We start from the raw sequence: 17034 nt of genomic DNA, 5'->3' as shown, positions 1-17034 counted from the left end.
AAAAGTATAATTAATTCCTAAACTGTCAGAATATATTTGTATTTATTAATTTTAAACCTACTCATTAGTTTTTAAATTTTTGCTCGTTATGGCATGTCACAAATGGTCAATAATCAATATGTAGCTTATTTGTGGTAGGACTCTGAAAATTCTTTACTTGTCTGAACCTGTAATATCATAAATAATTGTATATATGCTGTCTTAATTTTTAACCATGCCCAGTATCTTCAATAACTGCATAATGCCAAGGTTGTGCAAATTGTGCAAGGATACAAACAAGTGTGAAGTATGCAAGTATGAACTTTTTATTCATAAATTTGATTATTAAAGACAAACAAACTGCCAAATTATTGGGCTATAAGCTTGATGTTTCTGTTAAAGTAGGCAATGTAGACAAATCAAGAATACTAGAGAGAAAAAGAAGTACTAAGTACTACAATCTCAAAAACGAACTAGAAATCTTACAGGCTATTGTTGAAAAAACAGATAACATCTGTCTTCTCTTAATTAAATGCATTAAACATGATTCCACTCACGTCAGTTGAATCGGAAAGGGCATTCTCAGTAGCAGGACTTTTCATTACTAAAATGAAAATCAGATTGAGTGATCAGAGTATTGACCATCTTGGCTTTTTAAAATCTTAATCACTCAGCAGTAAAGGACAGATATATCCATCCAGGGTGATTGTATGTCAATGGTGAAGGACGGATATATCCGTTAAATTATTTTGGGGGTATCGCCAAAAACTAGCCAAAAACTACCACAAAAAATTCACCTAAAAAATTAATTATGTAACAATAAATAAAAGACTTTTCTTTACTAGACATAACTGTTTATAAAATCTTTTTCTGAAATGGTAATGAGAAAAAACTCGCAAAAAAATACTTTAAAAATTTCCCACGTTTATTCTCCACTACTGGGGGGTAGAACCATACCTGACTAGTCCACTGTTGAAAGATTAATACAAAATATTATTGTAAATTTTTATAATATGTTTTATTTAAAAAAAAAATTACCTTTTAAGTTAGAAGTTTGATCTAAGTTCATTTTTTTAAAAATTTTCAACTCAATTGAAAACATTTTGTTGTTGTTGTTATTGTTGTATGCAGTTTCCAGCAAACTTTAATAAATTTTTTCTATTTGTGAAAATTTCTACATAATTCAAAGGTAATTTTTAATATACACTACTTTACAATAATGGACTGGACAGCAAGATGTGATGGCATAAGGTAAATAATACATGCTTTAATAGGAGGAGGGTCTCCCCCCCACATGCTGCAATTACACTAGCAACCCTTCTGATCATATTTTCAACAAGGTTTTGATGCACAGCTATGGGCATTTGTGTTCATTCCTGCTTCAAGAATGTCGCCAGCTCAGCTGTAGATTTCGGACGTGGTTCCCTGGTCCGTAAGCATCACTCTAACTTGTCCCACAAATGTTCTATTGGGTTTAGGTCAGGACTCTGAGCAGGCCAGGGAAGACAGTTGACATCTGTATCTTGATACCACTACTTGACAGAGGCTGCAATTCCATCTTTTTCCATCACGAAAAACTGGGAATTGCCAACATAAATTAATAATAATAATTATTATTATTTTGTGTTATGTCATTTCTTATATTTATATCTTGTTTAATTTTATATTTACCACTGATTAATTTGTTGTTGTTTTACTTTAAATTTTTGTTCTAATTATTTAAAAAATATTTTGAAAAAGGTTTTTTTCTGTGCATTCCAATTTTGGAATATTGTTGATGACTTTAGGCAGACCTTTAAGGTTAAAAATGTTTGTCAGAAACTTTTACATTACAAATTTTTGTTACTGGAAATTAAAGGTTTAGTTAAATGTGTTTATATTAATTCATTCTAGTATTGAGAAGAAGGGACTTTTATTTAAAATTGTATACTTTGCTAAAATTTTAAGATATTTAACTTATAATATTTTTAAAAGTAACAAAGATAAATTTAACTATTGATCGCCAGAAGATCCTTAGTAATTGTGGATAAGCTGATTTATGAGGGGAATCAGTTAATTCCGTGTTAGGAATGGACTAGGGGCTATGTGTATGTGGGTGGTGGTGTTGGAGGCAGAGAACACATGTATCTTTACATAAAACCATTTATTGAAGTGGAAAGAATTGCTTACATTAGGATGAAGATCACTTCTTCCAGTGACACGGAATGTTCTAAAGTCACTTAATTGACAGTTGATCATCATCTTACAATGATTAGCACTCCAGGCGACACAAATTTGTCATGGATCACAACTGGCGAGGATGTTGACACACTGTGGGTGTTTTGACTATCCAAGTGCAGTGACATTGTGTATATCTGTTGACTGACCGAATATGAGTGTATCATGTCCTTGAATATTGAGGATAATTCATTTCTGTTTTTCAATCAGCCATTCTGATTGGTTGATTTCCTCCTTCTGCGCTTTTCCAAGTGGTTAGTCTCTCGTTACTGAGCATAACAAGATCCCGACTCGGATCACAGGAGAGGTCAACTTGAAGCTGAATTCGAACTCCCAACTGGAGATGGTCAATTGAGGGACTACATTCCTTCTAAAATTTATGACTTGGCATTGCATTTGAACATAAACAAAATTGTATATGACTACAAACATTTCCTTTTCTTGCCATTTAAAACAAATCATTTTTTTTTTTAAATTAACTCTAATTGACCATTCTAACTGAATGACCATCTCTGGTTACATTCTTCTATTATTTATACATTCTCATGTTTTCTATACAAAAAATAATTCTATTGATATCTTTTTTTTTTTTTTTTCAAAAATATTTTAACTCAAATTTTAGTGACAGTTCAGACCTGTCTTGAACCTAACAATTGCCAAACATTGCCAATGTGTCTATTTTCAATGAAATATGTAACAAAACACACTACCTGGTTACTCTATTCATATACCAACATTGGACCTTCTTTGTCCAATGTTGGTATATGAGTAGTCTTTGTAGAAAAATTGAAACGTCTAACTTTTACCTTTACAACCTTATAAATCATGCAATTTAAAAAATTCTATAAGGATTAATGAAAAATGAATTAAACATTATGAAAAATAATTACATTATAAAANCAAGATGTGATGGCATAAGGTAAATAATACATGCTTTAATAGGAGGAGGGTCTCCCCCCCACATGCTGCAATTACACTAGCAACCCTTCTGATCATATTTTCAACAAGGTTTTGATGCACAGCTATGGGCATTTGTGTTCATTCCTGCTTCAAGAATGTCGCCAGCTCAGCTGTAGATTTCGGACGTGGTTCCCTGGTCCGTAAGCATCACTCTAACTTGTCCCACAAATGTTCTATTGGGTTTAGGTCAGGACTCTGAGCAGGCCAGGGAAGACAGTTGACATCTGTATCTTGATACCACTACTTGACAGAGGCTGCAATTCCATCTTTTTCCATCACGAAAAACTGGGAATTGCCAACATAAATTAATAATAATAATTATTATTATTTTGTGTTATGTCATTTCTTATATTTATATCTTGTTTAATTTTATATTTACCACTGATTAATTTGTTGTTGTTTTACTTTAAATTTTTGTTCTAATTATTTAAAAAATATTTTGAAAAAGGTTTTTTTCTGTGCATTCCAATTTTGGAATATTGTTGATGACTTTAGGCAGACCTTTAAGGTTAAAAATGTTTGTCAGAAACTTTTACATTACAAATTTTTGTTACTGGAAATTAAAGGTTTAGTTAAATGTGTTTATATTAATTCATTCTAGTATTGAGAAGAAGGGACTTTTATTTAAAATTGTATACTTTGCTAAAATTTTAAGATATTTAACTTATAATATTTTTAAAAGTAACAAAGATAAATTTAACTATTGATCGCCAGAAGATCCTTAGTAATTGTGGATAAGCTGATTTATGAGGGGAATCAGTTAATTCCGTGTTAGGAATGGACTAGGGGCTATGTGTATGTGGGTGGTGGTGTTGGAGGCAGAGAACACATGTATCTTTACATAAAACCATTTATTGAAGTGGAAAGAATTGCTTACATTAGGATGAAGATCACTTCTTCCAGTGACACGGAATGTTCTAAAGTCACTTAATTGACAGTTGATCATCATCTTACAATGATTAGCACTCCAGGCGACACAAATTTGTCATGGATCACAACTGGCGAGGATGTTGACACACTGTGGGTGTTTTGACTATCCAAGTGCAGTGACATTGTGTATATCTGTTGACTGACCGAATATGAGTGTATCATGTCCTTGAATATTGAGGATAATTCATTTCTGTTTTTCAATCAGCCATTCTGATTGGTTGATTTCCTCCTTCTGCGCTTTTCCAAGTGGTTAGTCTCTCGTTACTGAGCATAACAAGATCCCGACTCGGATCACAGGAGAGGTCAACTTGAAGCTGAATTCGAACTCCCAACTGGAGATGGTCAATTGAGGGACTACATTCCTTCTAAAATTTATGACTTGGCATTGCATTTGAACATAAACAAAATTGTATATGACTACAAACATTTCCTTTTCTTGCCATTTAAAACAAATCATTTTTTTTTTAAAATTAACTCTAATTGACCATTCTAACTGAATGACCATCTCTGGTTACATTCTTCTATTATTTATACATTCTCATGTTTTCTATACAAAAAATAATTCTATTGATATCTTTTTTTTTTTTTTTCAAAAATATTTTAACTCAAATTTTAGTGACAGTTCAGACCTGTCTTGAACCTAACAATTGCCAAACATTGCCAATGTGTCTATTTTCAATGAAATATGTAACAAAACACACTATCTGGTTACTCTATTCATATACCAACATTGGACCTTCTTTGTCCAATGTTGGTATATGAGTAGTCTTTGTAGAAAAATTGAAACGTCTAACTTTTACCTTTACAACCTTATAAATCATGCAATTTAAAAAATTCTATAAGGATTAATGAAAAATGAATTAAACATTATGAAAAATAATTACATTATAAAAAAATGCAGTCATCTCTCTACAATAATTCATATAGTAGTTGCTTTTATAAATAATAGTTTTATTTTTACAGTTAAATGGTTCATGGATCTTCTGGATTGTATTTACTGTTGCCCATGTATTGTGTTGTTTAGCCCTTAGTGCTCAAATTTATTATATGGGAAGATGGAAATTAAGTAAGTAACATACTTAATTTTAATTTATAATTACAGAAAATTTTAAATTAAATTAAATTTATTATAATTATGAAATATAGTACGAGATGGCAACACAACTAGAGGTAGGCACCTCTAGACAAATTATTTAATATTTAATTAATTACATAGCCATACTATAGCCTGATAATTTGGCAGTTATTTGACTTTAATTCATAAATTATTTTTTTAAAAATAGATTTTGGAATTTTCAAAAGGATGTATTTAACTTTACGTAATGATCTTATGACGCACTTTACAAGGCCAATGTACATGGTATGATTTTTATTTTTATTTTCAAATATACAAATAAATAAAAACATAACTTAAATTTCAGAAAAATAATCATATTGTTAAATGTTTAATATGAATAATAATAATTTTCAGTTTTCAAAAAACGTATAAGTTTCAGAAATTGAAGAAACTTCAAATTCAGATCATAGATTCGATTGTTGACAGTTCAAGCTGCAGTCATAACCTGTGAAATTAATTGGCATATGTTAGTGTAGGAAAGTACTTATGATCTTGCTCTAGAATTTGATGTATCTTTCTCAGAACCTTAGTGCCAGAGTAGTTGTGGTAATTAATCTTCCACAGTAACTTACAGTTTTTGTTGGAGAACTGTCTGAGCAATAGAAATTTTTTGTGTCTTTCCTTTGCTTACTTGTACACTGTTAGAAATGATGATATCAATCTTTGAGAGTTGTTTGTATAATTTTATAGAATCGAACGATTTTGTGAAGCACAGATTGACCAGATAAAGATGTTGTCTGAAGATACTATTGCTTTTCTTTTTTTTTTTTAATAAGCCTTGCCAGAAGTCTATGTTACACTTTAGGTAACCTGTTACATAAAATATTCAAGGTATATGCTTAACAATAGCACTCTATTTGCCAGTTCTCTGAGTCTCTGAGTTCACCCAGTATGCAAAGAAAGCTCAGAAAAAGAGTGTGGTACCCATTGGCAATATGCCAATTCAGGCTGATAAAGGGTGCAAACAAAAAAAAGGAGCCAAAAAGTGAACTTTGAACTACTCACTCTCTCTGATCAGCAACTACCAAGGACAAACTTCCTAACATACAGCCAATGCAATCCATGTATACTTATTATTTGAGGATCCAGCATGACCGTAAATAATATAAATTCAATGTGTGTTAGCATTTCAATGTTTTTTACACAAGTAATACCAGGCATATGATAATGTGTTACCATTTTTAAAATTGGCACATTTGTCTGTCAGGCTTTTGTTACGTATATTTGTATATTTCTAGGACCTTACTGTTATGCTGGACACTCAAATAATGAGTACACAGGGGTTGCTTTACATGTATATGTGGAATTCACATATTTGCAACCATTAAGTCTCTGTTTGTTTTATATGTTTCGAATGTTTTAAATTTAATATTTAAAAACGTTCTATTCTAAGCATTCTGATTTTGGAATTTGATTGTTCTCTAACCTGAAGCAGACCTTGGGTAAGGTCAAAAGTGTTCATTGGATGATTTATTAAACATTTTGTTACCGGATGTAAAGGTTCTTTAAGAGTTGTGATTTGTTCATGTTAAAAACAGAACAAAATTTGCATTCTGAACAGACAAAAATTTTCCAATGGATAAATTTATTTAAAAATCTAAAAATTCTCAAATTTTGAAATTGATAAAATTGGATATTTTTACTTTACCGTGGTGGTGTTGGAGGCAGAGAACACATGTATCTTTACATAAAACCATTTATTGAAGTGGAAAGAATTGCTTACATTAGGATGAAGATCACTTCTTCCANTTTTAAACTTTAATAGTTTTTATGTATTGACAATTGTTTATTAAAAATACTTTTAAAGGATCGATTGGTGCTTCTGATCATAGCAAATTTTATCAATTGGTCATGGTAAGTATTTTTTTTTATTTAAATCCCTTATAGTTTTATTACTAGCCATTATAAATCTATTCAAATTTAATACTTTCATGAATAATAATTAATAAATATTAAAATTAGATTTTCTATAATTTATGTACTTTGAATTTTCTCATAAAAATATTACAAATTTACTAAACAATGATAAAATTGAATTGAACTGTTTTATATTATATATATATATTTTTATTTTTAAGACTTACAGTTTCAAAATGTAAAATACATTCATTTCTGCTGTACTATTTGCATAATATACAAAAAATGAATAGCTATGTCAAAATATACACAACTATAATTTTATTTTAACAAATACTAATTGTAAAATAATTTCACACAGATTACTTGTTTCTATGATAACTTATTTAAATTTAAATGTGTATTACAAATTTAAATAACTTGTGTTTTACATAATGAAATATTAAATATTCTATGTTTGGATTGCAGCTGTGCTTATAGCATATATTGAGATGCAAATTATGGTAATATTAGCAACATTATGTGCCAATGACTATATAACTCTGTTGTCGTTGAGTTGCCATTTTATTCAGCACAGAATGGTGAGCCACAGAATAACACCTTTGTGGTAGAGGCTTATTTTGGAAATAACAACTGCACAGCTGCTAAGCAATGCTCATTTGAATAACACTTCAACTTGGGTCGTCATGGAAACATACCAGTTACTCACACCATTTGTTCAAATGAATGGACCAACAAAGTGGTTCATTCATTTAGATTCAATGTTTCTGCCTAATGAAAGGACTGTGATGACTGAAACTGAGAGTAATGCAATCAAATAGCATTTATGATCTTTTAGTGACAGACTGTAGCTTTGCAAATTTCAGATTGCTTATTCAAAATAATTTTGCTACAGGATCTTCACTTCTATTCTTATAAACTTCAAGATATACAAGCACTTAAGACCCAAGATTTAAGTGCATGCAAACAGTCTTGCACAATATGCTTAATATGCTCTGCAGGTTCCAGAGTTTAAAGTCATTGATATGCAGACCAGATAGGTAAATGGCACTCACTTACTATTGTTTGGCACAGAATGTAATAACTAAAAATAATGGTAGTTCACTTACATTGTGTGCTTTAATTCCTCTTCAGTACGTGCTGCAATGATACAATAAGCTGAATTAACAACTATATAAAAAAAAAACAAATATCCATTTTATTTTATGTAGTTGTTAATTCAGTTTATTGTATCATTGTAGCATGTACTGAAGAGGGGCTTAATGTAAAGCCCAAAATGCATATACATTAAGAGTGGTGCTAAAATATATTGGATGATATTCTTCCTTGATTGGCTTTGTCATTTGGAAGAAATGTGGCTGTTTACATCAGGAATCAAAAAATATATTATACAAAAATAATTATATTGTTCAATTTGAGATTTATTTTATATCTTAAAAATAACTATATCCCGGGAACAGATTATTTTTATCTCAAAATCCTGGGACAAGCAAAGGACTGGGAAATGAAAAACCCTAGATAGTACAGACCCCAGCTTGGCAGCTCTTCTCAAATGGGTTCTTATCATTTTTGATACTCAAAAAAATCACAGATCTCCTGTAAGCAATCCTGTTATTCATGTAACAGGATATTTTCCTGTAGATGTTAGCTAGCACCTTATTATACATTACGACTAAAAATGAATTGTCTTCTGATTGTAAGAGCTTAATGGGATGTTTTTGCTGTGAAATAAGAGTGTTAATTAAACACTTGGGATATCTATGTTGCCTGACTATATTTGAAATGCAATCAAGTTCTACTTTCCTGTCCCTTGCTGTCAGACAGTGGGTGTAAATCCTTCTTATAAGGGCCCTAAAAGCAGAGATGTTATAATTGAAAGGATCATGTGATTTTGAGTGGATGAAGGGTGGCACATATGAATTTTTATTATTATCAATTGCTCATTCTATAATGTAATGCCTATGCCAAGAAAGTGTAGTTAGATTCAGTTTTCTTGCTCCACTCTTAAAGAGAGGCCATATGTGTTTTTATTGGAAATTCCTATGTCAACAGGTCTGGTTTTCTCTTCCAAATACTCAAAAGTCATCTACATATCTTGCATACAACATGATGTAATTGTTAACACATAGCAAGATGTATTGTTTGAGGTGCTGTACCACTAATTCACACAGCATTCCTGAGATGGGACTACCCATACTTTCTTGCAGGAATGTAACACCTTCATAAACAAAAAAGGCTTACATAAGGTGGACTAATGCCAATATGTCAGAAATGTGCATGGAAGAATCCTCAATGTTAGGAATGAGGAAGTCATGCAATTCACAAAAACAAGGCTCTGTATGAATGGAAGGAAACATAGACTCAAAGTCACATACCATGAAATAGATGCTATCCAAGTTGTCAAGGTTTTTTATTCTGCAGATTATTCCATTTCTGGATAGTCTTCCATGTTGATGGCTATAAAAGAATTGAGTATTTACTCCATAAAAATAGATGGGGATCTAGATTTATTGATTACCAGGCATAGCTGTTTACCAGTTTTATGGAGCTTGACAAAAGTGAATATGCATGGTGAAGATGGTGCTGAGACTATGGCCTTAGATAATTTGAGTACTTTGGCTAAGAGAGAGTTAGCAAGACATTTAATCCTTGCTTGTAAATATATCAACATCCCAAAGCCTGATATATTGATACTAATCCAAACTCTCACTGTAATTAATTGGGCTATTATTATTCTATAATTAATAATTAGAAACTTAATAATTATACTTCTGCATAAATATACTATAATTAATTATTAATTATAGTATATTTATGCATTAATTATAGCATATTTATTTACCATTAATTATAGCATAATAATACCTTGAATTAGTACCTTGTTTGTATTTTCTCCAAGTAGCCGTTGAGGCCTTAGTGCATTTAATGATGTTGATGCACTCTAGTATTCCATTTTTGTAGGTGTCCCATTCCATTAGTACAATGATTTTGGATTTTTCCACTCTGATGGCTACTATACTGTTAACTCTCATCCAAATCCTTTAATCATGTGTGGCCTTCCATAGCTTTGTATCCTTATGTACACTGTCTGCATAGTTAGATATAGCAAAGAAAGTCTGTCAATGCAAGTATTCCTTTTGGATCTGGTTCAGATCTTTGATAAGGTTTTTGACATCTGGTATAATCTTGTTAAGATCACGTAATGAGGAGGAGCAAATGAAGGGCCTAACTTAATGGTGTTAATAAGTATTGGAGGAGGCTGTATGTTGTCCCAAAAAATAAGAGTATTTTGTGTTCAATGTTTGTTATGGAGTTGGAAAGTCAAAAGAGATTTTATTTTCTTATATTGTTTTTTGAGTTTCCCTGTAATAGTCTGCCAATGAGACAATGCTGGCATTGATCCTGAAAAAGTTTGGGTCCTGGTTGTAGAAATAATGCTCCAAATGAATTATAATGTTCAGTAAGGCATATCTTCTCTTAGCTAACCGTATTGCCTTTTTTAAGCATAAGCTTCCTACTACTGGAAGCAAAGTGGAACATTCAGGTGGTAAGCATATCCTATAAATTGAAGCAGGAAATAATTCAAGTGAACAGCAACTAATGAGAAAATCCAGTTTTGAAGATGTTCTGCATAATTTTACAACAGCTTTTCTCTAGGATTTGGCTGGCATAGCCATATTAATACAATTTCTACAAAACTACATAGATAACGTTTCCAACCTGATACAATGGCCATCTTCAGGTGTAATCAAAATTNAACATTAACATTTTCAACCTAATACAATGGCCATCTTCAGGTATAATCAAAATTCGAAAGTATTTTTAAAAACTTAACGTTTAAACGACAGAACGTTCAAACATTTTTACATTTAAAACAAAAATATTAGATAAATTAACAAATAAATAAGAAAATAATAAAACAAAATATATAAAATGAACTAAAACAATAAGATATAAATAATATAATAAAACAACATAGATAAAATAAAATAAAAATGAAATAAAATACACAAAAAAATGCATCCATTTTTATTTTATCTATGTTATTTTATTATATTATTTATATCTTATTGTTTTAGTTCATTTTATATATTTTGTTTTATTATTTTCTTATTTATTTGTTAATTTATCTAATATTTTTGTTTTAAATGTAAAAATGTTTGAACGTTCTGTCGTTTAAACGTTAAGTTTTTAAAAATACTTTCGAATTTTGATTATACCTGAAGATGGCCATTGTATTAGGTTGAAAATGTTAATGTTTTGATTAATAAACATATCTCAGCAAGAAAAGGTGTATTGATGTCTTATTATACATATATAACTTTTAACTTTCTGTTCTATTTTTTAAAAATGCATTCATTTATATTTGTGTTCTAACCTGAAGATGATCACTTAAAACAGAAGAAAATGTTTGTTTTTGTTTTTTTCTTGTGTTTTTGCTGGTTTATTGGTATTTGTCTAGTTGAGGTTATTTATATTAATTTGAATATTGTCAAAAATGTTTGAATTTTATTATTAAAGATTTTGTTTCCACTACAGTAGTTGTTAATCACTCAGCAGTGAGGGAAGTATATATATGTCCAAGGCAATTGTGTAGCATGGTGAGGGATGTATATATATGTCAAATTCTTTTGGGGCTATCGCCAAAAACTAGCAAAAAACTACAGCAAAAAAAATATTCACCTAAAATCTGAATTATGTAACGATAATTAAAGACTTTTCTTTACTAGACATAACTGTTCACAGTCTTTTTCTGAAACAGTAATGAAAAAAAATGCACAGAAAAATACTTTAAAAATTTTCCACGCCTATTCTCCACTACTGGGGGTAGAACCATACCTGATTACTCCACTGTTGAAAGGTAGGTTAACACCATTGTACATTTTCCCAGCCCTTTATAAACCCTAAATTTATTCCGCTATGTATCTAACATGGAAATTGCAGTGACATTAATGCTGAATTTTTTCCCATTGGGAAATTTTGGAACTGAACTTCTTATTTGTGAAATTGAAATTCTATGGCCAGGAAAGTATGCAAAACCAAATTAAATTGCTTTTAGTCTGATTAGTTCTTTTTATGCAGAGTTCTAAGCAATTCTTGTTTAATTATAACTGATCCTGTATATCAGAAATACAAATTATTTGAATTATGTAGTGGAGAAATACTTATGAAAATTTTTCATTTATAAAATTTAAAATTAATTCTTTATTTCTAGGTCATTCTATGGATTGATCATTCTTCCCAGGGATTTTGCTTCCTATTTGTTAGCAATATTCATCACCAATCTGCTGTTATATCTTGCTTTCTACATTATTATGAAGGTATATTAAGATTAATTTTTAAACATTTACTTAACTGGAAAGTCACCACAAAAATATGTTACAGAATATTATTATTAGAGCTCAGAATTTAAAGACAAAAATTTAATTTAATTGGGGAAAATTTGTTTGCAGAAAATTATCAACTTTGGGGATACTTGAGATAACAATATTTATTTAAAGAAACAATGTACAAATTAAGATAAACTGAAAACAAGTAAGTGTACATTGTTGGTTACAATGAGCACTTGTTTCTGTATAGCATTGTTTGATTATTTCTAGTGTATAAGAGATTACTTTAGTTATAAAATTACTGTGAATATATCCATTTATTTAATGGATATATTCCATTGCATAATGAGAGATTTGTTAATAGTACTGACAAGGGAAACTTTTGAATGCATACAAAAAGTAAATATTGTTTCAAGATCTATTGGATGTTTTTGTTTCTGGGAAGAAAAACCAGAAGAGAGGTTTATTTTTGTGTGTGGTCCCTCCAAGTGTAAAAAAATGGCCTCAATAATAATGACATATATTCATACACAAGTAGTACACACAATTTTCCTGACTATCATTGTAGTGATATCATAAACTTGTGATTTCTGTATGGATCTGTATAGTATTGATGGGTCAGAACACAATTTAACAACCGCCACAATAGACAGGCATAAAATATCACATCGGGTTGCACTATTTTTTTTATGGACAAAATAGCACAAAAATTGTGGTCATTTAATAAAATTTTGTCTTCATTGTTGAAAAACAGTTTTTTTTTTAATTTTTAGGCATGTTATGGAATTACAACATGTGGCTTGAATGATTTTTTTCTGATCATGTTATGCCATCTTTTTATGTTCATCAGGTTCTAAATTCAACAGAACTTCTACCAAATAAATGCATAAATTTTAATTACATGCAATCCAATAGTCAATGAGCTCCTTAATGATGATCCTAGAGAATCCATGTTGAATAGCTTGCACGGTAATAAAATGAAATTGCTGCATCCTTTCCTGTAGGTCAGAAGTGAGAGTATAGGCTGTATAGACCAAAGAGTTGAAGTTGCCCATCTCATCAAAGGAGTCATGAGAGAATGATGGTATGAAGAAGGAATGATAGCTAAACCCTTTTGATGACACACCCATTAACTAAATGTTTTTATGTAGGACATTAGTGCCTCTATCACTGTGCTGTTCAGAGTTTAGATGTATCTTGTATAGGTTGTTGAAATTCTCCAGTACTGGCTACATATCAATCCTGAACAATGCAGTGACAGAGGCACCCAATTTTAATTTGCAAAATTTGTCAGATGATCATTAATAAATAGCATTTCCTATAAACATAATGGAATAACTCATTAATTACACATTGCTTTTACAATAACATTGATAATGAGTAAGATTAATGTCAAATGATAATGATGAATTAAGCCTCGCATTGAATAATGTTAGAAGCACCAAAGTAGCATTTCCAGAAAGATGTGAAAAACTAGAAAACCCCTAAATTGAAGAGGATCAGTTGAAACAATGACTGATTTTAGTTAGAGATGTAGGAATGACATTACTGCAATAAATTGGGTCATTTTTATCATGAAATACTTTACAAAAGGACAATAAAGCATTCTGTGTAATGAAAAAAGTTGCACATGTCACATGCAATATTTTTCCTTACAACATTTTAAAAGTTTAATATATTTTGATTTCAAAACAAGGTTTTGCCTGTAAAGTACATATTTCTTTTGTTACCAATGTCTACTTCCTTATTTATGAAAGCATTTTATAAATTTTTTTATATGTTTTGGGTACTTAACAAAAAGATATACTAATGGAAAAACATTTCCTGTAATATAATAGCTCTTGCTAGCCAAACATGAAAATATCTTTAATGAAAGCACAGATCATCAAATGGAAAGTTATGCTTTATTTGGATTTAGTTAGTATTATTATTTTCATCATCAGACTTTAGAGTTTTATAAAAGTCTCTATTTTCTGGACTCTGAAATTTGCACATAGACAGTAGGTCCTTTTTGACACTTTTCATTGGGAGCAGCCTACTGTAAGCACAAGGCAGATTGATGTTCTGAGGTCATTAAAGTGATTCAGAACTTCCTGGTGTGCATGACTTCTCATTGACAACAGTAAGAAAAATGCATCTCATGGGGATGTCTTTTTTCTAATGACAATATGGTCTAAAATAAACAACACCTTTCATCAATCCAGCACAACTTTTAATACGTTAAAAACGTTTTTGATCGATTTAAGCGATCTTCTTCAGTTATTCTATCATTATAACGAACAAAGTATTCAAATTTATGAAATACAAAAATTCAAACCGTGGATGCACATGTTAAATGTAACACGCATATCCGTTCTCAATAAAATTACAATAAACATAAAAATGAAAAGTATAAACAAACTAATTAAAAATACATGAAAGTATACATCAAATAAATACTAAATAACTAATTAATAATGCTGTCTAAAGATGTATATGTTAATCCATGTTATCATAAAAGGACTTCCAGGCTGAGGACAAACTGTCGGCATCTCTGTGATTGATGCACTGTGTGGTCATTTGTGCTTTATGAATCTCCATTTTTTCCAGGTGTCTCACTGCTTGTGTGGATCTTGTAGCTTTAATAATTGCCGCTTGATCCCAGAATACTGTGATATCCTGCTGTTTTGCAAATGCAGCGAGGACCATACTATTAATGTTTATATTCACCGAGTGTTTATGCTCATCAATCCTTTTCTTCAAGTTCCACATAGTTGCTCCTATGTACACTAGGTCGGAGTTAAACCTATGGTCTTCTAAAGGTATAGAGCCAGGGTGGCCAAGCTCCTTGATAGTTTGAGCCATTTTTCAAAATTTGAAATTTTTCACGAGCCGCAATTAAATACGTATTAAAAAGGTATGTAAAAAAGGTATTAAAAATTTTTTTACAGAAATTGTATTTATTGAAAACATATAAATAAAAGTACAAAATATGTGTATTGAATTTAAATATTAGAAATTAAACATATTTATTTTACTTCTTTTGATAATTCTTTAAAATTTGGTGAATAATTGGTGACAGCACTTCTCGGTAATTTTTTCAGATGCTGGTTAGTTAACTTACAAAAATTCCAGATTACAAATTATATCCGTAGCAAGAGTGATACAAATTGTTTCCTCCAGAGCACAATGTCAACTGTCCGTTGCAATGACAGTTTACAAATTCAAAATTGGTCTGGAGTCAGTTGATAACGGACGATTACGCCACTGTTTATGTTCACTCGTGCAGTTTTCGATGAGTCATATCATTCTTAACTTGGACGGAAATGAAATTTGTTACAACGTTGCACTTAGTCTTTCATATTTGTTGTTAGTAATTTAAAAGACATTTTAAAACACATACGGAACAATAACAATTTTTTAAAATATAATAACACAAAAATGAAAAGGAAACTCGGGTACATTTATCGAGAGCCACAAATAATCCTTCAAAGAGCCACATGTGGCTCGCGAGCCGCAGGTTGGCCACCCCTGGTATAGAGTATACCCCTATCAGGCTATATTGCTTGTATCTTCTCTTATCATATTGTAACAGTCTGTACACAGTAGGATTACACCTATAAATTATTTGTAGATTCCTATATCTGGCAGCTTTCTTAATCATTTTGCTTAGAAACGGAAAGTAATTAAGCACAAGCCTTTCCCTTTGTTCAGCTCCTCATTGCTGTTGTGTTTGTTTCTGAAAATTTGTAATAAGTGTATCGACTACCCTTCGGTATCCTTGTTGTCCTCGGCCTGGAAGTCCTTTTATGATAACATGGATTAACATATACATCTTTAGACGGCATTATTAATTAATTATTTAGTATTTATTTGATGTATACTTTTCATGTATTTTTAATTAGTTTGTTTATACTTTTCATTTTTATGTTTATTGTAATTTTATTGAGAACGGATATGCATGTTACATTTAGCATGTGCATCCATGGTTAGAATTTTTGTATTTCATAAATTTGAATACTTTGTTCGTTATAACGATAGAATAACTGAAGAAGATCACTTAAATTGATCAAAGACATTTTTAACATATTAAAAGTTGTGCTGGATTGATGAAAGGTGTTATTTTTTTACATTATTTAATTAGTTCCAGTAAGCATTTGTTTATTTAATTAATGGCTACACTGGCCAAAGAAAAGTAGTTCTTAAACTATGCAAAGCAAGAACAAAGTTTGAATTCCTTACTCAATGCTGTCTTAAAGGGGTTTTCCCTATGTCGATTTATCGCATCAGACTACTGATGGGTTGTGACGACTTATTGCCGAAGTTAAAGTGTCTTTGCCTTTATAAGGCCATCAGAAATACAAGACAGCAATATTATTTGTTATTGCACAGTCTTATATAATTAGAAGATGAGATTTATAAGGAAGACCAGGCACTGTTGAAGGAGGTCAATGACAGAGTGCTTACATTATCTTGTTCGAAGGAAAGTAATTTAAAACATAAATATATTAAAAAGATTAAATGGTTGTTCAGATGCCTGAATGTTAGGCCATGCAAAAGGAAAACCATGATGATAACTGCTTGGGACAATATATCTCCACTTTAATTGAATCTTTGGAATATGGCCGTTTTATGCTCCTACTCCAACAGTACTTCCAGAAAATG

The 17034-nt window shown here is 30.7% G+C and overlaps 1 protein-coding gene across 7 annotated transcripts in view; it reads left to right on the top strand.

Moving 5' to 3' along the window:
- The window catches only part of LOC111628337 (SID1 transmembrane family member 1-like), a 128283-nt gene that overhangs the window by 95711 nt on the left and 15538 nt on the right, over positions 1 to 17034 (top strand). For all 7 annotated transcript variants that reach the window (XM_023372102.1, XM_023372105.1, XM_023372101.1 and 4 more), the window contains exons 18-21: positions 5050 to 5152; positions 5370 to 5446; positions 7011 to 7057; positions 12276 to 12381. In XM_023372102.1, coding sequence (XP_023227870.1) covers positions 5050 to 5152; positions 5370 to 5446; positions 7011 to 7057; positions 12276 to 12381 — 333 coding nt within the window. The remainder of the gene's footprint in view (positions 1 to 5049; positions 5153 to 5369; positions 5447 to 7010; positions 7058 to 12275; positions 12382 to 17034) is intronic.

This window comes from Centruroides sculpturatus, unplaced genomic scaffold (genome assembly GCF_000671375.1).
Source record: "Centruroides sculpturatus isolate CEXI.00-Female unplaced genomic scaffold, Cexi_2.0 scaffold489, whole genome shotgun sequence".
In the NCBI taxonomy this organism is placed as follows: domain Eukaryota; kingdom Metazoa; phylum Arthropoda; class Arachnida; order Scorpiones; family Buthidae; genus Centruroides; species Centruroides sculpturatus.
This window is presented reverse-complemented; position numbering and strand designations above follow the sequence as displayed.